This window comes from Colius striatus, chromosome 10 (genome assembly GCF_028858725.1).
Source record: "Colius striatus isolate bColStr4 chromosome 10, bColStr4.1.hap1, whole genome shotgun sequence".
In the NCBI taxonomy this organism is placed as follows: Eukaryota; Metazoa; Chordata; class Aves; order Coliiformes; family Coliidae; genus Colius; species Colius striatus.
The window spans coordinates 7,991,487-8,012,695 of record NC_084768.1 but is presented as its reverse complement, the minus strand read 5'-3'; the positions used below and the strand labels follow the sequence as shown (position 1 = coordinate 8,012,695).

At 41.2% G+C, this 21,209-nt stretch overlaps 1 protein-coding gene across 10 annotated transcripts in view; it reads right to left on the bottom strand.

Annotated features, from left to right (window-relative positions):
- NFIA (nuclear factor I A) overlaps positions 1-21,209 on the bottom strand; it is a 246,063-nt gene that overhangs the window by 35,659 nt on the left and 189,195 nt on the right. For 4 of the 10 annotated variants that reach the window (XM_062003491.1, XM_062003494.1, XM_062003492.1 and 1 more), the window contains 3 exons: positions 20,532-20,618; positions 19,428-19,466; positions 10,615-10,743 (listed from right to left, as the gene is read on the bottom strand). The exons of 3 other annotated variants lie outside the window; for them this stretch is intronic. In XM_062003491.1, coding sequence (XP_061859475.1) covers positions 10,615-10,743; positions 19,428-19,466; positions 20,532-20,618 — 255 coding nt within the window. The remainder of the gene's footprint in view (positions 1-10,614; positions 10,744-19,427; positions 19,467-20,531; positions 20,619-21,209) is intronic. 3 more of the 10 variants (XM_062003501.1, XM_062003497.1, XM_062003496.1) reach the window with 2 other exon arrangements.

Genomic DNA, 21,209 nt, shown 5'->3' with positions numbered 1-21,209 from the left:
GCTCATCTCACCACAAAATAGAGCACTGCCTTTGACTAGACCTCATTGACCACGCTGGCTCACCAGTGGAGGTGAAGGGAGCCCACTGGTATGAGCTCCGAGGTAGGTACCTCCAGTCTACACATGCATCTCCAGTTAGGTGAATTCCACCCAAAGTGGCAGCCTCTGATCTCACTTACACCAATCCCTGAGGTATAACTGCTTTAATGACACTTACATCATAGCCACTTTACAGGTATGAATGTATCATCACCTCCTCCAGGAAGCAAAAGTCATTTTAGAGCTTGTCAAAACATTTTGCCACAAATATTGGTTCAAATGAAATTGTTGGTAAGCATTTTGATGACTATAACAAGATTTTCATTAGCATACAACATTTCTATCCTTTTTTTTTGATCTAAAAGATATTCTGCCTCCCTTTCTGTGCATTTCCCTTTGTAATTTCCCCTTTCCTCGTGTGCCAAACAGAAGATGCAGGATGAAGATAAAAGTGAGAAATGAACACTGACGTGGCAAACGTCTAATTAAGCAAAGAATAGATTGGGATTTTTTTTTAAACAGCTATTAAAAACATTTATTTTAGCATTAGCACTGTTAATACTGTTTGAAATTGTGATGCAACTGCACAGTCTGGGAACTGTACACATCTGGGAACAAATTCATTCCTTTTCTTCTACTGGGTGAAAAGGAAATAGAAACACTATTTCAATCAAGCAAGAAGGAATAAAAAACTGGAACAAGTCGAAATTCAAAGCTAGGCCTGAGAACACACTGAATTTAGCTTTTCCAAGGTATGGTTCTTCATGTACTGATTTGTTTTGCTATATGAAAGATGTGCTATGGTCATTAGAAATACTTAGAGGCACGTAAGCAGCGGGTTCTTCTCTGTTGCCTTGACATTCTCAGCATGTCAGGGTAGAAAAGAGAGGGGGAAGAATTTGTCGATGATCTTCCCAAAGAGAATAAAAATTAATGCAGAAACGATCAACAATAATTCAGGAAAGTGCTGCAAGATGGAGAAAGTGGTTCCTCTTCACATTCTTGGCCAACTCATCTGCACAGCCTTGAAGGGCTTTCTGCTGATCACAGGAAAGACTAAGGGAAGGAAACAAGACCGAACAGGCATCAGTCCTCAATCTGTGCCACATACTGACACGTAGGGTTCATTTCCTCAGAGTAGATGGATTAGCATAAGAAGTAACAAATAGAATAAGGATCTCCAAAAGGTTTGGTTTTGCAATCTCACTGGGAAACACCAAATTTCTCCAGTGGCAAAAGGAAGGGCTGTTTGGTAAGAAAAACCTACTACTATTAAACTGACCAATGTTTGAAGCGTGTCTGCCTTATGCCAGAGAGAAGGAACTAAATGCTCAAGTCTAAAAACTGCTGGCCCAGATACAGACCATTACTCTGATAGTTGTGTTGTAGTCAACAGCTCTGGTGTGTGCAAAAATGACCTTTCAAAAAAGTTCTGAGTGAGGAACACAACCATGTGGAGCCTCACAAACATTTATACTCAGTTAAAGGATGTGAGATAGCAGAGCAGGTTGCTGTTTTCCTTGTTTGCCTCTAAAAGGGGCAAGTGGCCATGGACAAGTCCCTTCAGTCATGATTTTCAGAAGTGCTCAATAAAAATTATCAAGTCATTGCTTCTGAAAACCACCCCTGGAGTGATGCAAATTCTCCTGTGTATATGAAGGGGCATTTACTCCTTATGTTCTTCTGACAGGATACTACGAGTCTCAATCAGTGCCTGTAAGTTCCTTGAGATCTTCAAATGGAAGATAAAATAGGTCTTTGTCTATTATTTATTTACTTATTGACTTATTATTTATGTATCCCTAAGCAGCTCCATGCTGCCAAGCCGTATTTCTCTCGGCGTCTTTCCGCCTGTGGCATTTATATTTTATTATTGACCCTGCCAAATGACATAAAATGTAAGTTCTGCAACCTATGAAAATACACGTGCTCCAGATCAGAACTTAATTCCTACCTGCTGTAGGTGTGGAGGAGTTGGACTATCTGCTGTTATTAAATCTGTTATTTGGGATTGGGGGTTGGAGGCAGGAATTCTTCTTCCATCTCAGGGCAAGCATAAATATTTCAAAGCACACATGATTCTAATTCCATTGAAGCTCATCTGAAACATCCCAGACTTTTAAACTGAAAATTAGATGATAATGTATGGTGGCCTGCAACAGATATACCAGTGTTTTAAACCTACTGCTATTGGGCCAAGTAATTATGCAGTGCAGCTGTTGCGTGCTATGCTGGATTTTTTAGTGTTTTATTAGTTTGTGGTGCTGTGAAGCACAGAAGAAAGAGGGTTTTTCAGAATGCTGAATTCAAATGTCTGATTATGCAGGTCTGTCTTGTCTTTTCCCTTCTTGATTTGCAGTAGCCAATAACAAACTAAAGTAACCAATAAAATAAGCTGCACCCATTGATTAGGTTAGCGCTTCACGTGGCTAAAGCAAATGAAGAGTCGAAATTGTAAATTCCATTCAACGGAATGAACAGATAATAAAGAATCACTTAATTTCAAACAGGTTACAGTTTTCTTCAGGTATTTAGTACCCTTCTCAGGCCCTTGACCTGGAACAAAGGAGCAGCTCTAATAAAGATGCTTGGGATCCTTTCTCCCAGGGAGCACTCACTGACGTGGGAAAGGGACTTTGTCATCGCACCTGTAGTGCACAGACAAATTTCTCCACCATCACGGATCAACATATTGGGGACGTCTATTGATCTATCCACCTTCCATCTCCTCTTCCAAAAAGCCTTGCCCACCCCTTCAAGTTCAGATGATTGCATGAAACTTCTTTCTACATAAAGCCATCTGATGTCTTTGAAAGGGTCATTTCACGTTGCCCTTCTGCCACTCAGGAGAAGGCTACTATCACCCTGCACTCCTCATCCCTTCCTTCAGAGAAGCAGTGATCTGGGGAATCAACACCACTGTTCCTTCACAGGCTCAAGGGCTAGTCCACTGGACCAAGCCAACAGCAAATTGGCTTCGCTAGGGCATAATGCTCAGATATCTCCACTACAAAGTGATAATTAAGTTTACTAATAGCTCATTAAACATTGATCAATCTTCCCAGAAATAGTAACATCATAATCATAATGAAACAGGATCAATTTTATCAGCTTGTTTTTGAGGCCATCATAATTGGCTTCATTACAATTAAGAAAGTATTTTTTTAAAAGTCATTTCCCTGGAAATGTTATAGAACAGTTTGTTCTGCTAGATATTTCCACTCCAGGCTTCTAAGTTGCTTTAACTCCCTGCATGCTGTAAGCCTTCTCCTAGCATTTAAGTGATGCGAGTGCCAGTTCAAATTATGCAAGATGTATCCCACCCTTTGTACCCCAAAGGTACTTATTCTGAAAATTGACCATATTAGAGGACTAATTGGCTAAGCCACCATGCTGGCTGATGTGAAATGCTTTCAAACACCACGAAACAGCTGTGTTTATCGGAAATATGAAGAGTGACTTTTTAATAAGGAGATCTGGCGATAATCCAAATTTGTTGAAAGGAACTTACACTTCTGTGTATAATACAATACAAGAGGTAAAGAATAGAGGCCTAAAACAATAGCTTTAAGCCCACAGATTTTTGTGATGAAAGCAGTTACCCAAACAAGAAAAAAAAAAAAAAATTAAGAAAACTCGGGCTGGGATTTGCAGAGACCCTGAGAGAATTCATTAATGGGAGCTGCATCTCCTGCAACTCTTTCAAAGGTTTCTGAAAGTCCCCTTTTTTTCTTACTGCCCAACAGGAACAGACTTTATGGTGATAAATGTAGAGGAATCTCTTATTCAGGTTAGCAAGGGCTTGCCTCGACTGAAATACTGAGATGCTGAGGGGTAGGACTGACCGGTTCTGGGACCCGCCCTTCGAAGGGAAGTCAGATCCCTGGAAAAGTATTGCTTAAGTCCATAATGATGCAAAGGGGCTGTTTGTCAAGTCCATGGGTGAGCTAAATTCAAACTCATCCTGTCTTGCCTTCCTATTTGCAGCGACGATGCTGGGAAATCACGATGTGGGAGAACAAAAACAGGCCCGACCCTCTTTGTGTGGGTAAAATTTAGGTATCGCTAATACTTGCTCCCACATTCTGTTGGCAAACACAGATGAAACATTCAGAACACAATAGAAACAGCTGACCAATGCAAGAGATATACAAATACCCTAAAATTTGACGGATGGAGCATCTGTTCCTGCCCATGGACATCAAAAAGAAGAGCTGAATCACAGAATATCCATCTCTCAGCTCCAGAAGTCAAGTGCAGGGGGGTCACTGCTGAAAAACCAGATACATGGCAGCTCCAAGTTGAGGCTGGCTATCAGCCCCCATGTGCAGCTCTGAAGACCACAGTGGTATAAGGCATCTGGACCCTTTGTTCAGAAACCTTCTGTAAGAGCTTTTGCTGTAGCAAGTGGGAGGCAGAAGGACACTTTGCCAAGGCCCATGGAGTTCCTAGCAAAAGGAAAATATGCTTAAAGCTGTGTTTGGGCACAACATTTATTGGTGTACTCCGGCTTGTTGAGCATTACAGGCTGCTTTTGAAAACCTGTAGAGCTGAACCGAGCGCTGGTTCCAGATTCTGACATAGGCAGGGGGCCAGTTAAGTTAGCTATTTTGAGCAGACTGTTTTAAAACATGTCAAAAATTCTTCTGCCTTTGGGAGATCAGAATACTATAGAACTGATTACACAGGGACAGAAATAAAAATCGTACCTACAGAATGCACTCCTCTCTGCCTTCATTAGGTAGAGATCTAAACCCCCTAATTTAACCTATTTGCAGAATTCCTATTCCACATCAAATGCTGGTGACTTTTGCCTATTATTATTGTTTTTAATACACATGATACATTCCCATACATAAAGACAAAAACTGCTGCTAGGAGAATATATCATGTCTTTCCTATAATGAAATGCAGTTGATAAGTTTACAATAGAAATGTAAATTCTCTTAAAAACCACAACCTTTATGTGTGTGATGATATAATTCTGCTTTGATACTAAAAAGGGCATGGTAATGGAATCTATGACTTTGGAGTGATATATTGCCGTTAAGTTAATAGGACTCCACATTCCCATTTCTAATATCAGTGTTTTTTTCCCCCCTTTCATTCTGTAGATGGTAAGCTGATACTACATAAACATTGTTAAAGCTATAGTTCCACGCTACAGTAATTCACTTAACTTTAACATGATTTATGGTTCTGTCAATAGAGGAGGTTGAAAATCCAGAGCTCTGATGCTTAAACATGGGTTCCGTATTTAAAGCAATAATGTGCTTTTTGTGTGTGTCTGAAGCTAGAAGAATTTAGCATAAAGCAGAGATAAAAATATTATAGTTCACTGCACTGTTTAAAGCATATAGTTTAACTTCACGGCTACATCAAAGAGAGCGAAGCAACTGAACACAGAATCAGTAAAAGCATGGGTAAAATACTTTGTTCCTGCAGCACTTTATTTTTTCATATTATTTCTTAGGGATGCATGAAATCCTATTAGTATTTTTAACACTCCCCCTTTTTCATTCTTTTGCTCAGTTAGATCAGCTCCTTTTGTCGGGATGAGTTTAAATCTGGGTCCACTGTGTTAATCACCCCCCATTCTTCTTTCTGGCACTTACCCTCCAGGCATTTTGCCTCTTTAGGAGATTAAGCGACCAAGTCATCTTGTTGCTCTAACATGTCCTCACTGGAGCAACATATTAACACAACTCCTCTGCAAAAGAGCCCTCTTTAGAAGTTTGCTGCAGGGATGACAAATTAACCCAGCATGGTGTCCCACACATCTATCTCAGTACAAATTATTAGTGTAATAGAGCTTTTAGTTATGCATTTATCTAGTAATTATTGAACGGTTATACAAAACGAAGCTGAGCAATCACGGCCCTTTATGAGGAAATCTCAGTGGGTGGTCTTACAGTTAATTTAGGATAGGACTGTCTAAGCAGTTCACTCACACACAAATTAGCTGAACAGCCTGGTCCTTTAAATATTTCCTATGTCACAGGCTAACTCTTTACAATACAACAAAGGTAGAGTTTTAATTACACGGTTCCTGACTTTTGTTTAGCTGAAGCTTTAACTGTTTGCAAGCCTTCCCCTCTGCCTCCCTTGCCTGGGATATGGGAGTAGCTGGCAGTTTGGGTAGGGTATCTCGTAATTACTAAACCTTGACCTTGAGGCCATCTGTTAGGAAACTGTTTTGCCTTCAGCATTGTATTATTTCAAAGTGAACACAGAAAAATCAGAATCTTCACCTACACAGTCAGCTGTCCTGCCACTGTAAGCTGGAGCGTTGCTTTTTGTTGTCACATAAGCGAGGCTCATCTGTCGGTCAGTGTCCTGCTATTTATGGTTTCTACTCAACTCTCTAACCCTTGTGGTGTGGCTCTCTCCGCTTTTGGCTGCTTTACACTACCATGCCCTGATCTGAGGTGTCTGCACGGGAATGGAGCCGCACCGCTTTGTGTTTGCTAACGTTCAGAGGGAAGCAGAAGGTTACGGCAGTGTGCCCACTGACAGCATGGAGGAGCAGCCAGGGAGACTTGTATGGAGCAGGATATCACAAAATGTCCCTTTACATTGTGTAGCCCTGGAGTCAGCTAGCAGGAACCATGGCTTTGATTCCTTGAAGCCAGCTGACAGGACAGCTAACAGGCACTGATATTTTGGTGACCTCATGGAGAACTTTGATGGAGAAGGGCACAACGTCTTCCTGAACGTGCCACAAAGTTTTTGTCTTTTTGGCACGAACTGTCCTGCAGTTTCCCTGGTAGGCCCTGCCCTGATAAAAACCTCAGTGGCAATGCTCCTCGTGGGGGAAATTTATATAATAGGACCCACTCCACTAGTTGACTTTCATCCCTTCCTCTCTCTCTGCTCACACACCCACTTCTTTCATTTTCTTCCCTTTCTACTGTAGCTCTTATTTCTTATAATTGTGTTTCTCCTTCATTTATCTCCCTAACATACCATCTCATTCTTCTGTTTTTCTTCCTTTCCTTGCCTTTTCCTCCTTGCTTTCTGGCTTGCAGGATCTATGCTGTCATAATCTGTGGAAATGCTTGAACGCTCTTCAGGACGGGCTGCTGTATATCTTAGGCTTTTCAAGATTGTGGTCAATTTAACATTTCAGCCAGCTCCAGATATAGTCACTAGAGTGTAAGTAGCAATACATGGAAGTCTAAAACCACTTATGTAAATACCCCAGTCACCCACAGTATTTAAATCCTTCACTGTCTGGTAAAGAGTTCAAGTGGGCTAAATGTCTGGGAAACTTTGCAAGATGCCAATGGTACGTGATGGCTTTACAATGCTGGAATACTGTGGTGAGCTACACTGACCACCAAATAATCTAACTTGCAGGTAACAAAAGTATGCTGCGTGGGAGATAGGGATCTAACTGCTTGAATTTTCAATGCTTTCAAATAGATTCTGAAACTGATAGTGAAGCTAAAGTCGCCCTATAGGTGATCAATTTACCATCTGCCAGACACTGAATCCTAACCGCACTGGTCCAGAGAAGACATATGGTGCATTCATAGAGTCATGCCCAAAAAACTGCCATCATCAAGTGAGGCTCCATGAATCACTTTGCTAGCTTATCACCAAAGAAACTTGGATCTTACCACCATCTGTTGGAACTACTGAGGAGTCACTGAAGCATTGGCATCCATGCGCCAGCACTCACTGCACATCTGGTCCTTTGGTCAGCCAGCTCAGATCCTCTCTGCTGGCTACTGCCCAGCTGGGCTGAGTACTGGCAGAAGCACCCAATGCAGAGAGGAAACTAGTGCACAGCCTTGTACAACACAGTACAGTGCAGACAATTTCATGACAACAGAGGTTTTCCAACTGGTTCACTGAACGGAGCATCTCGTAGCTAAGGAAATCCTCTTAGGGATCTGCTCCTCCTCCAAGGAAGTTTTGTTTCCAAAATAACTGATTGTGGGGATCACTGGGAAGAGGACACGGTATCCTGGGATACCCCAGCATAAGACATGCTTTGTGTTCTAAGGAATGTTTGGAAGAGTGTGAAAGATTCGAGAATATTCCAGAGAAGTTATACATCACTGGTTGTCAATGACAACACCTGCCATGAATAGCCTACAGCTTCTTCTCTGCTGTCTATTTTGATCATGCTTTACAAATGCATCTCATATACACATCCAAGTGATAAACTTGCACATATGAACATCAGAAGGAGACTGAACTTTCTTGTAATTGCTCAGCTGGCTGAGGAGCTTACTCTGATGGAGATGTACTTACTCACAACTTCCCTTTCTCTGAAATACCTCTGCAGATTGAAGATTAAATCCTGCCTTTACTTTGCTGAAGACCACTTAGAATGATCTGCCACCGACCATTTACACAATGCATACATATCCAAAGAGAAAGCAACATGTGTGTGCTATATCGTACCTCTCATTCCTGCAGAAAGGTACAGCATCTAATGGCAGACTTGAATCGCCCAAAGACTATATCCTCTTATATGATGGCATTGTTATCTTTAGGTCACCATTTTTGATACCTGAAAAGCTTCTCTCTTCTACTTACTGTTCTAAAGCACACCGGAGGGAATGGGATAAAGAACAAAGGTGGATTTGCAGAAAATAATCCACCTCAGTATATTACCAGTTTACCATAATCCACCTCAGTTTACTAACAGAGTGGTTGTTGTAGAAGAGAAATAAACACAGGCGGTGTACTATGGAAGAAGAATACTAAAGAGGAATGTCCAAAAAGAACAAAGAACGAAGCCTGGAACAAGACTTTTCCGGGATGAAGACACTTAAAGAATCTGTGAATGGTTTTTCAGAGGGATTTTTCCTGAAAGTCTGTAAGACTTCGTTTGTGAACAAGCAAAAAATAGAAGATGCTTCTAATAACGTTGCAGAAGAACAATTTCTGCTTAACCTCTTAGGAACCACGATGATTAGAAACTGTGTTACTTCTTTATGGAGTTAGTAAGGACATCTCCTTCCAAACAAACTAAATTGGGGAACTCTAATCACTGTACTTGCTCTTTCAAACTCTGTCTTTGAGCACTTTTCTCACAGAGCTGACGGATATCCCCCAGTGCACAGAAAAAAGTCTTGTTAAAACAGACTGTAGATGAGATTTAAACAAGACCTCACCAGTGACACATTTCCTCTCTCAGCCACACAAACATCTAAAATACAGAGGCTCTAAACAGGGCCAGAGAAAGGCATTCAATAATCTTAAAAAATAAGCGTGAGGAAAAACACAGGGAAATACAGAAGGACCTCTTAAGCAATCCATCAACAACTCAAACCTAAAAGGCTGAACTTCTGGAAGACAGGAACTCAGAGCCAGCTAATGTGCACTGAATACAATGTTAACGGAACGTTCGTATTATTCACACTTACATCACCAATTATCAAAGCTTTTAAAAGACATATTTGCCAGATAGATCGAATTTTAAAGGGAAATCTGTAGAGAACTTAGATGCCTGAATATCTTCTGAGGATCCAGGTGTGTGTCTAAGCGTATAAGTAATTTGTATGAGATTAAACACAACAAATCAAACTATAATGAGTAGATTTAACAGAGCATAAAACCCCGCAAAGTGCAATTCTGACCTCGCTTCTCCTCAGTGCAATTGCACTGCATCACCTGGACTGTGCAGACACCGAGGCTCCTCCTGGTTTATGCTGCCCTCCGTAAAACCACACTAATGCCAAACAGGCATTTCAAAATACCTTCTGGTATGAATTGCTAAGATGTGTTTTTATGCTTCACCATTCGATCAATTCTTTAATAATCTTCTCTAAATGAAACAAAATTTCATAGCAGAAAGAAACATGTCACAACCATTCATTCCTATTTTTAGATCTTCCAAAGAGGTTTGTAAGAAGATTCATTCATTTGTGTGTATTACTATGCCCAAGTGAGTTCCTTTTCAAATGTGAACTGAGTGCTGCATTTAGTTTTCTAGGCTGAATGCAAATGCATCTTTCTAACAAAAAAATGTGTAAGCACATCTAGACCCAGAGGACATCTCTTTTACTTGGAAAGTCAGGCAGAGAGTACAGCGAAGAAAACCAGCCAAAGCACTGCAGGAACCAACTTCAAAGGAGTCCCCTAACAAGGTGATTCTTCAGCACACTGAAACCAACAACACGAGCACTAAATGACTGGCAGGAACAAAGCCATGGTGCTGGAAGACAGGCGTAGCTCACAAGTGAGTGATGAGTCCCTACCTCGAGCAGTTCATCTATGTCATGAATGGACACAAGCGGAAGACGCTCCCTGTAACACATTCTGTCCGGTTCCCCACCCCCTTCAGATAAAACCCCAGGCCCCCAGAAACCAGCATTTCCACCTTAGGCACCGTTGAATGGTCACCAAGGAGTTTTACCAAACAGCCCAGCCTAGCAAAACTAAAGGCAGAGCTTGAGCACTAAAACCTCCGGGTTATGGAACTTCTGAAGCACAGCCTGGCACTGGGTGGCTCACACGTGGCACTGACTTTCCGTGGCAAGGAGCTGGGGTGGCCACTGCCTGCCGGCCAGTGGCTACTGTGTCAAGCTGCCTGGGGGCTCTTGGGTTAGGCCTCACCTCTGGGTCCTGTAATGACAGGTCGATGGTGCTGTGTGAAAGCCGTTCCAAGGGAGGAGGTCTGCGAAGGCGAGGGACTGCTGAAACCAGACTTCTCTGACTTCTTTAATGTAGTTGGCGATGGCATTCCTGGCAAGAATGATTGATAAGTGCAATTTAATAATGCTAGGTCATGGAACGACAGCCTATGCATTGTGAAAGTGGGTGCAGAAGCAGCTAGACAAACTTAAAGGACAAACGAAACGGAACACAACGGCAAGCTGAAAGCTCACTTTTATTTGTGGTCTGGGTTTTTTTTTTTTGAGGCAGAAGCAGCCATGGTTTGTTCTGAGCAATGAGTACTAAAAGGCAGCCATATTTTTTCTTTTAAATCTGAAATATGGATAAGATGCAGCTTATTATTGCTACTGAAACCTACTCTGCTTTATTTTTAGAAATCTGTAATAGCTGGAGCATTTGGATTTTTACAGGCTTTTTATGAGTTCTGTCTTTCACTCACTGGTTTAGTAGATTATTGCAAATGGATCTTTTAAATGTGCTGCACGACTCAAGGCACAACTAGAGAATTAAGTTTTCTGAGTTCAAACTCTGCCTCTCCTTACTCTCTTGACTTCAAAGGTATTTGGAAGTAATATATTTATGTGGTTCCCTTTTGCTTTCAAAGTTTTTTTTAAAGGGTGAGTGGTATTTGTGTCTTGATATTCGAAGCCACGCCAGAATTATTTTGGAGTCGTTATTATGCCCTTGAACTATATCAAAGGCTTCCAATGAAAATCAGAGTTAAGCGGCCATTGGGTGAAAACTCTCCCAAGGACAGGCAGAAATGGTGTAATGTTAACATGACCAGTTTGTTATGCTCTGTAAGAGTAACTCCTACTGGTATCATACCAAGCCCACAGAATCAAAGAAGTCAGTGGAATGAATGTATTGCAAGAGGCTCTCGAAATCCCAGCCTTTTCTGCTCATGATTTATGCTTGAATAAAAGAATATTACAGCACACATGAAGAATATCTAGGTGTGTCAGTATTATTCTTGATATTTTAATCGTTTCAGAGGCATAGGGGTATTCTGACTATCTGCACATACTCTGAAAACACATGATTTCCAGTACATCAGACAGTTTGCATATCCTTAGGGATATAGCAAAACAAAGGTGCAGAATAGTTGGGGTTTCAGGTGCAAAACCAAAATATCAGATAACGTGGGAGCTAAACTTCCACGAGCAAAGTCATCCAATCTTATTGCCAACTTTGTGTTTTGTAGAATTTAATTGTTTAAAAGCAAAGAGGCCTGGACCATATTATTAACTTCATATTTAATAACACTAGTTTTATAGTCCCTGGGATGTTGATTGCAACATGCAGGAGCCTTCTTGTACTTTATATGCTGCGCTGCTGGGGTCTTAATGGTTTCAGTGAGCTTTTGCAGTTTGTATTTCAGAAAGTTAAATAAAGAGAATGGTTGCTGGATGCAGCTTTCCATCTCAAAAGTGTTTGCTACAAGGGTTTGCTGTTGCAGTGGCTTTTTCCTCACAGCAAGAAAGATTACATACTTAATCTTTTAAACAGAAAAGTTTAGAACTGACAGATTGTTCTGCAAGAAAAATACTGGGTTGTTTTGTTTTGTTTTGGTATTGATTTTAAGGACTTTGGCGTAGGGACAAATGCAAATGTTGGTTGGGGCTAATAGAGAAAGGGAGACCGAGCTAAGGTATTGCAACGAAATGTTCCCATGCAGCCTCCTGGATTTCTGCTCAAAATGGCATGCTGGGACGTAACTTAGTAATTGCTCTGTGTTTGAGTGTCCATATTGAGGATGAGGATACTCTAAAGAAATAACGGTGTTGCTGACCCAGAATTTGCTACAATGAAGGAACTGGAGATGGAAACACCAAATGAGCGTCAACCCCAGCCCTGAACACAAAACCAGGGCTCAGTGAAACTATTTGTGCCTGGGGAGGGGGGAGGGAACAACGGTGCTGGCAGCAAGGCCATGAGTACATCTCTGTGTGGGGCTGTGGAAGGGGCTACCTTTGCCCCCCAAGAAGGTTTTAATGTAGCAGGCTCCACCCCTCTAAGTGGACATAACAAGTGACTCTTTATGCAGAGGGATTATCACAGTAAGATACGCCTGCGTGTCCGCTGCTCTAACTGCAAGATCCTGCAGCACCCTTGCATGGAAGCATAAAGTCCATGATCAGAGATCCAGGAAGGGACATGAGGATCTGTTCCTTGGGCAAGCAATGGAGGCTGTGGCAGGAGAGCGAGCCTCTGCACCGCATGGTTTGTCTGGCTCATGAACTCTCCCATATCCTCTAACTACACACCCTCTGACAGGTTATGGGAAAGATAATAAAGCTTCAGTGAAAGTGAAGAAGCTGGTTTTTTACCCCTGTGCTAAAAAACTTGCTTGACTCATCTAAGGAGCAGAGCGAACAGTAGAATATGGTTCAAAGCTGCAGCAAGTTCATGTGCTTGTATCCAAACACTGGAACCTGCAGAGCTACAACAGAACCTATGAATGACCTTGCACTGTGGCAACGCTGAGCAGTAACATGTTTATACAGGGATGGATTTTATAAGGTCAAGGCTGTTTTTATGTGAAAATGGAGATTTTAATGTAACACTACACCATAAGATTGAGTAGAAAGACAAGTTGAAGCACTGATCATTGGTTCCTACTTTTGTTAAAGTTGTTTGTTATCATGATTTGATTGCCAGCATTACCACTACTGTGTTTGTTGTGGGTTTGGTTTTTATTATTTCAGGATATTCTTAAATGTATCAATTTGGAACAGTCCAACTCTAACATGTTTTCATTTTGTTGGAGGTTTGTAATGACACATTTTGTTTTGAGTGATCATATCCATCAGATCTCAAGAAAAAAAAATGGCTGCTTCCTAGTTCAGAAGAATATGCAAACAGGAGCTTAATTACATCACTTAATATTGACCAAGAGAAAGAATAAGACGAGCTTGCCAGCTCATTTCCAAAGCATGTTTTGTCCTTTAAGATGGGAGGCTATGACAGAAAGTTAGGCAGTGCAAAGCAATTAGCATCATTCACATTTTATGTTGCGCTAAGCGTGGTGCTCTAGCAGCAAAATTCAAACATTCTTTGAATGGGTTAATAAAAGAAGAAATACAGTCGGCATGCAAGAAAAAGGTTTCCAAGAACAAGCCAAAATATGTCCCATTCTTCTAAATTTATCACAGCCATGTCACATTATCCTTGAGACTGCCAGGAATGTCAATTTTTTTGCAATTTAAAAAAAAAAGATCTCATTTAGCACCATATGTTTGGTTAATGTGCCTGATATATCCTGCGTATTCTTTAGTCCATCCATTTCTAATACTCATTTTCTCTTCTTCTTCCTTTCCCCCCCTTGCTAAGCCATATGTTACAATGCTGGTCATTCTATCGAAGCTCCTTTCGGGAGCTGAGAGCAAAGAGAGAGAGAACTCTGGTTTAATCACCCAGAAAACATTTGAATGTGATACTACAAGTTTCACTCTTAGGTAAGCAGTCTCAACACTTGAGTTAGTTAGACTTGTAGGTGCCCAATGCCTATGAAAATCAGGCCACCTATGAGATGGCATGGTGTAGATTAATTGTGAGGCAGGAACTAAGATAAATGGCTAAATATGGAATTAGGTGTTTAATTTTTGACACCCACGTTTGAGACTCTTGGCTAGTTTTAAAGGTCTTCTGTTTCGTACCTAATGAGTTTTAACACATTTAGTGGTCCCCAGTCCACAGCTTCCCCTCCTGTGTTGCTCAGGGATGCAGGAAATTAAAAAGTTAAAACTGAAGCTACCCCAGGCAGAGCCCAGGGAGGAGGCTGCTGCCTTGCATGGCTTTCCTCAGCATTGTTCCCAAGAGTTAGTAAATATTGGGGATCACTGCACTGAAGACCAGATTTCAGCACTTCATGTGGCCCCAGAGAAAGGGCAGTGCCAACCCCTAAGGACCCCTCTGAGTCCCAGCTCTCCTCTGTCTCCTTTCTGGTGCAGGGCAGCAACAAATTACGATATCCCCCAAACCCGCCTCAGCTGCGCTGGCCGGTGAATAGGGAATGGAGCCAAGGATCCTCCCCATTCCCTGCCTCTCTCCATCCATCTGCTCTGAGCAAGGAATAAACAAGAACAGCCAGAACACAACGGCTGGGTAACCCAGGTGGGGTTGAAAAGCGTTTCTTGCTATTCTGTGTACGGGACTGATGTCCAAATCACAGTCACACCTTGCACTTTCAGGAAACACAGATCTCCTCGTTCAGGTCTGAGTCTCCTCTAAACGTTATTTAGAGTGCAAGAGAAGAAAATCAGACTTGGTCTATTTTCATCTTATGGCAGCTTTTAACTTCAGAATAAATGGGAAAGTTAATTGCTAAATAAAAAAGAAAATAAAGGGATTTGTGGCATAAAACACAGATGGAAATCTGAGTGGGTGTGTTACTTTAACTTACTGTACTTGTGTTCATGTGATTCTGTAAGTACATGCATGCCAAACATATATGGTCTTAGCCTGCTCCAATTAACAGGAATTCACTTCTTTTTTTTTCCCCCCACTGGACAGAGGGAACCAGATCAAAGACCATGATGGTGCTAAATGGAACAAGATGTGTACTTTCGTATTTTTTTCCAAAAGGAAATATTAATTTGACATTGGTTTTTCAGTTGAAAAGAATTTCAATTGCAGTACACAATAAGCAGAAAATTCAGACAACAATAATCTTGAAACTGTTAGCAGCATTATATTTCTATCAAGGAATCTGTGTGCCTTTTCAACATTAGAGCTTTCTGAATTTTCATTAATTTGGCATTTCCCTAAACACACGAGTTATGTTGTTCATTCCACATCATGCATCACACCCTCCTGCTCAATGCACAATGCAAGCGTAAATGGGATCCTTGTCCTTGGGAGACTCTGGTTACTGGAGCCATTGGCCGGATGTTGAAGTCCCGCAGTAAGACTTTCCAAAACTCTGCACTTCGCAAACCTCCAGCCCAAGTTTAATCAGTGAGTGCACGGGAATACTTCATGTTCCTCATCTTCTAAGGGGCACTGGAGCATTGTGATGGTTTTAATTCCTCTACCTCCTTATATTTGCCAGTACTAGAAATGCACCACATAAGAGTCTTCCTTGAGTACAGCTAAAGATCTTCAAATGGTCATGTGTGAGGCTGTTATATATTTAAATGGACCAGAAAATGATGTGTGAGAATCAAATGCACAAATCCTTCCCAGAACAAATAAACAGCTGTGAACCTATTTTCCATATATCTAGGCACCTTACTAACAAAGGTACTGAAATCAGGATTAACTCTGATGGAGTCACAGCAGTGTGAGAGGAGAACAATTGCCCTTTCCTTCAAAGCTACAGCAGTATCTATATCTGTATATCCATCCAATTTCACTTGGTTAATTACCAACATTATTCTGACTGCAGGTATCTTAAACAATACCTCCATCTCAAGTTAGCCACATTGGTAGACCAGCTAATATACATCTCCACAGACAACTACTGGATAATCACCCCAATATTCTCAGTAGCTCTCTGCCACTAGGCTCTAGATGGAGATTTCATAACAAAAGCTATGAACGAAACATGGTCAGGATCTTCATTCTCAAGGGACACTATGAGAAGGAATCGTGGAAGCACAGATATTACCAGGTGGATCATGAACTCAACAACATGCAGAACAAACAGATGATGCAGAAAAACAAGTTGGCTGTTGAAGGAACAAAAATGATATATGGGGAGAATTTTTCAAGGAATTTTCATCCTTCTGTGCAAATGATTCCAGCACTTTCACTGAAATCAGTATCAATGCTGATCTGATGCTTTTTCTTTCTTTTTTCCTGGGGAATTCTTAACTTCAAGCTTCTTGAAATTTTGAAGGCTATGCTACTGTCAGTCACAGTAAGTCTGTTCTACCCACTGCTGAACAAACTTTGTCATCAGCTGAGATACGATCACACTGCCATCCATCAGTTTACTGTATTAGTTGCTACAGTATACACAAAACACAACACAGATGGAAATTCACTCATCCTAATGAAGTGCTCTTTAGTTTCTATCTTCTGAATGGATACTTGCTCCCCTGTCTTATTCTGAGTTACCACGATCACTGATTAACTACCTGCCAGTGAGTACCTCACTCCACAAGACTAAATCCAGCTTAATAAATAGTGATTCTACAGAAGGAAAAAAAATCAGAAAGAAATCTCCCCCTCTATCCACTTATCAAACTACTGCATATGCATCACCAACACACACAACCAGTCTCCTCAGAACTCGACATCTGACAGATCATCAGGAAAACAGAGCTAATCTATCCATACCCATCAACATCGCATCATAGGTGACTGCCAGATACTTAAGAAGCTATCCAAAAGAAATGTCACAACTCTTTTTCAAGACACTACAAAAGAAATGTTCCAAATAAAATAAAGCAAATGCACATACAAGTAAATGAGCCAAATAACTTAATAAAAAGAGGTTGATTAAAATGAGGACCAGAATGTTCAGAAAGGACTGAGAGAGAGGTGCCAAAGGCGCATTAAATGGATTCAATGGCTTTAGGGTTTAAATGCTTTTGGACTCCTCAGCAAATTTTAGCCAAAAATGATAATTCAAGTTAGAATAAAAATTCTGATGTCACTTAGGAAAAAGAAGGTTGAAATTTCTCTTTTGTAAATGAGATCTGTTCCATTTCCAAAGGAGAAAAATCAGCTCATACTGACGGAAAAATCTTGCCTACAGAATTTCAAAACCGAGCACTTTCATTTTCACTGTTGTTTTCAAACCCTACCCCGTTAAAATCTGCCTGAAATTGTCTGATGCAACGTTCCCGTAGAGTGTACTACCTTATCTTTTTGTGTCTGTGCTTGCAGGGCCATCTGAATTGTTTTATACCTCTCAGGTCAGCTTTCATTCCTGCTTTGTCACCCAAGTGATTCTTTCATTAACTAATAAACTACAACTCAACCTATTACCAATTGCTTCCAAAATACGATTTCACGAGTTCTGCATTTAAAAACTTCAAGGAGAAGTGTAACAAAGAGCAAGATAACAGCTCAGTTTTCCTTTTTATTTAATGTTTGTTTCATTTTGCATTGTAAAACTGTATATTATAATGAGAATTAAAAGAAATTTCTAATGATGTCTTTAGATATCTCGTCTGAAATTCATGACTACGTTTGTTTCATTTCAAATGTTATCTGAGAGTTTTTCAGCATACTTGGCAGATTACATATAGCAGCAGGGACAAACTGCAGCCATCCATAGGAGAATATACCTTTATGTGGGTGCTTTGGGGATGGAACATCTATAGCTGTAAGGCAAAAAATGCCATCATAAATTTGGATGGCATTTACAAAGCCCTCTAAAAAGTCTTTGCATATGATTATAGCTGAGGTATGATATTTTTGCAAGTAAAAGACCCAGAATAGATTTATGTTTCAACTATATCTTCCTGAGATGCATATGGATGCTAAATTGCAAGTGATACTAAAGGGAATTTTAGTAAATGAAGAGGATGAAGTCAAATTTCGTGGTTCGGGTTGTTTTTTGGGTTTGTTTTTCTTTTCCAACTTGTTTTGTCAAAAATCATTTGCTCCTATTTGCATGGCATCAGAAGATCACTGGCTCTCCAGGCTGTATATAACAATGACAGCTGCTAAACGCTGCAGACTTGAGATGGAGATGGGTAAATATGCAGATTTTTTCAACCTGTAACCTCAGTTACTACATGGTCATGTTTTTAAATGACTTTTATGATGACAAGACTAAGTTTGGTGTTAATATTGGTTTTGAGGACTTAATTGGTACACGCTGCCATTGAACATACACTTTAATTAATTAAAAGAGCTGTGGTCAGGATAGAAAATAGTTCAGGTAATTTGCCACGTACTGTAAAGTCACCTGTTTTCTGCACAATTTTAGGTGAAGAGTTTATACCTTATTCCAAAGAAAGAAAGAGTTTCAAACTGAATTCATGTGCATCGTACCAAGCTGAAATGGATTTGTAATTTGACAGGTCAAGAGTGTACTCATGGAGCTGTTATGTATTGCTATCCAGTGGTTCTTGGTATTTTTACCATATGACTGCCTAGGTTTGGCAGTCACAGGACTGAGCAGTCATCTCATTCCTTCGTAACACACAAAAGAATTTGTGTCTGACATACAGCTGCTGTGCTCTTCTCCTGGGGAGTGCCAGTTGCAGGATGGTGAGCGCCCGCTGGGATGGCACTGCCAACCTGCACCTCCTACAGAAGGCTCGACAGCTCCCAGGCCACACTGGCTTCAACTGCTTCCCAACAGATCAGGCAGCTGATACCAGATTGCAGAAAAAATGAGACCAATTTTCCCTTTCTCGATGGCTTTAGGAATCTGGGAGGAACAAGGAACCCCCCTGGGAGAAGTGAAACACTCCCGCTGCAGAGAAGGCAGAGCACAGCAGTTTGGCCTTGGCACTATTTCCAGAGGAGCCGTGTCTGACCTGGAGGTCTGCTCGAGTCATCCACCCAACACCTCTCACATCTCCTGAGCAATTTAAACCACAGCTGACAGAGAGGAAGAAAAAAGTCCCTGCAAGCTTCATGGAACCAGGCATGGGAAGGGCAGAGGTAACATGTAAGCGCTCCCTCCAGTGCTGTCACTCTGGCAAAGCGCTCGCCACGAGCTCTCTCCTTCCTAGACTCCGGAGAATCCGCACGAGAGGGACACCTGGTACATCTCTCCCCAACCAACACAAATGTCTATGCACCGAGAACAAGAGCATTGGCATTGTTTGAATAAGCACACCCACCATGTAGTGCTCCGCGGTGTTCGGGGTTTCTTAGATATCCTGATTTTATAAAAGAAAGTAAAAGAAGAAAAAAAGAAACAAGGTGAGAGAGAACACTATCATATTTTGTAGCAAGCAGGATACTGTGTGAAATCTTGGCCCAGTGAAGTGATAAAGGGGAAGCTTTCAGTTTGCTTAAGGGAAAACTTACGAGACAATAGTGAAATTACCAAAATACCACATTGCAGAAAATGGGTGCGTTTAAGTTCAATTAAGCTGGAAAAAGGAAATGGCTCTTCAGCTTGCAAAAATGAAGGGACAGAGGGAGCTATCAGAAGGAACTTTACAGGATGTGTATGCATGAGGATGCTGCTTCACTGGACCAAGAAAGCTACAGTATGGGACAGGATTTTTCTTTTATTAGACACTTTGCTAGATAGCTTTGTCGAACCTCAGAAACTGCTGCTCTGGCATTATGAAATAATTCTACATAACTTGATCTCATGAGCTTAGGAACACAGAAAAATAGCCATGCCAAATCAGATTACAGACATCCACCTAGCCCAGAACCCTCTCTCTGACAGTGGTAACTAACGATGCCTAGAAAAGAGTAAAAGACTAGGGAAAGCATACAGTGGTAATTCTCCAAAATACTCTCCCAGCCTCCAACGATTTGTGATTCAAGGACTTCTAGGACAAAGTTGACATCATGGTATTGAAGATACTCGAATCCAAATGCACAGATTTACACCCCCCTCCTCCCCCCTTTTTTTTTTTTTTTTATTTCTACCCCCATGATATTTCTACTAGTCACACAAAAAAGGTTTCACAGTTTGGTGCTGGCAAGTCTACTGCTCTTGCCACTAACTCTGAACGAGCTAACAGCTTTCAAGCCCAATGGTGTTATGTGTATAAGAGCATCCAAACACTTTTTCCTTTGTAAAAAAGTGACATGTGTGCTGAGGTGCTCTAAGTGTATAGATTTTATAGAATTTATAGATAGATATATATCTATATATATATATTTTAAAGCAAGAATCTGGCTGTAAATTGATATTAACATTTTTTCAGTATATGTGTAAAACACATGTTTCAGAAGAATAGAAGAGAGAAACTGTCACTCACTGGGAAGCTTTAGAGCTATCTGGCTCCCTGGGAAACTGCATGCAACTATTCTGGTGTCCAAGGGTTTGACCAGTGAGTTTCCTCTTCCTGCAAAGAATGAATGCAGAAGTAATAGAAAGTCTGAGGGGGAAGATTTTAGCAAATGGCTAAAGATACTCCTATTCTGCCCACTCCAGCAGGTAGGAAGCAGGTGGTGGTAGTGGAAGATAAAGGGTGGGAAGGGAGAGCCGCCTACCTTCCCCTCCCAGCAGCTGGCACAGGGGAAGGGCAGGAGGCTAACCTGGGGGAGACTCCACACTCACAGCTCAGCCCTCTGAAATCCCTTTGTGATCCTGCATTGATATGCAACGGTGCCGACAGGTCATCACAGTCCCAGCACTGCCACACAACGTCAGGACGTTCTGCTCTGATTATCTAGGGTCTTGCTGTGCCTCCCTTTCAGGATGGAGCACGGCTCACCGGCACTTGGTGATTGAAACTTAGCACGCTGGGGTGGTGAAGCTTCATTAATGCTGCTACCCGGAACATAAAAACCCCGTATGGCCAGGCAGGAATGGTGACCTCTTAAACATCCTGCTTATTTTCTACCCATTTTTCAGGGGAGAGGTTTTTATTTAAATGCATTTTTACTCTCCTAATCAAATTGGTGCCTACGTGTGAAATTTTGACGTTGTTTAT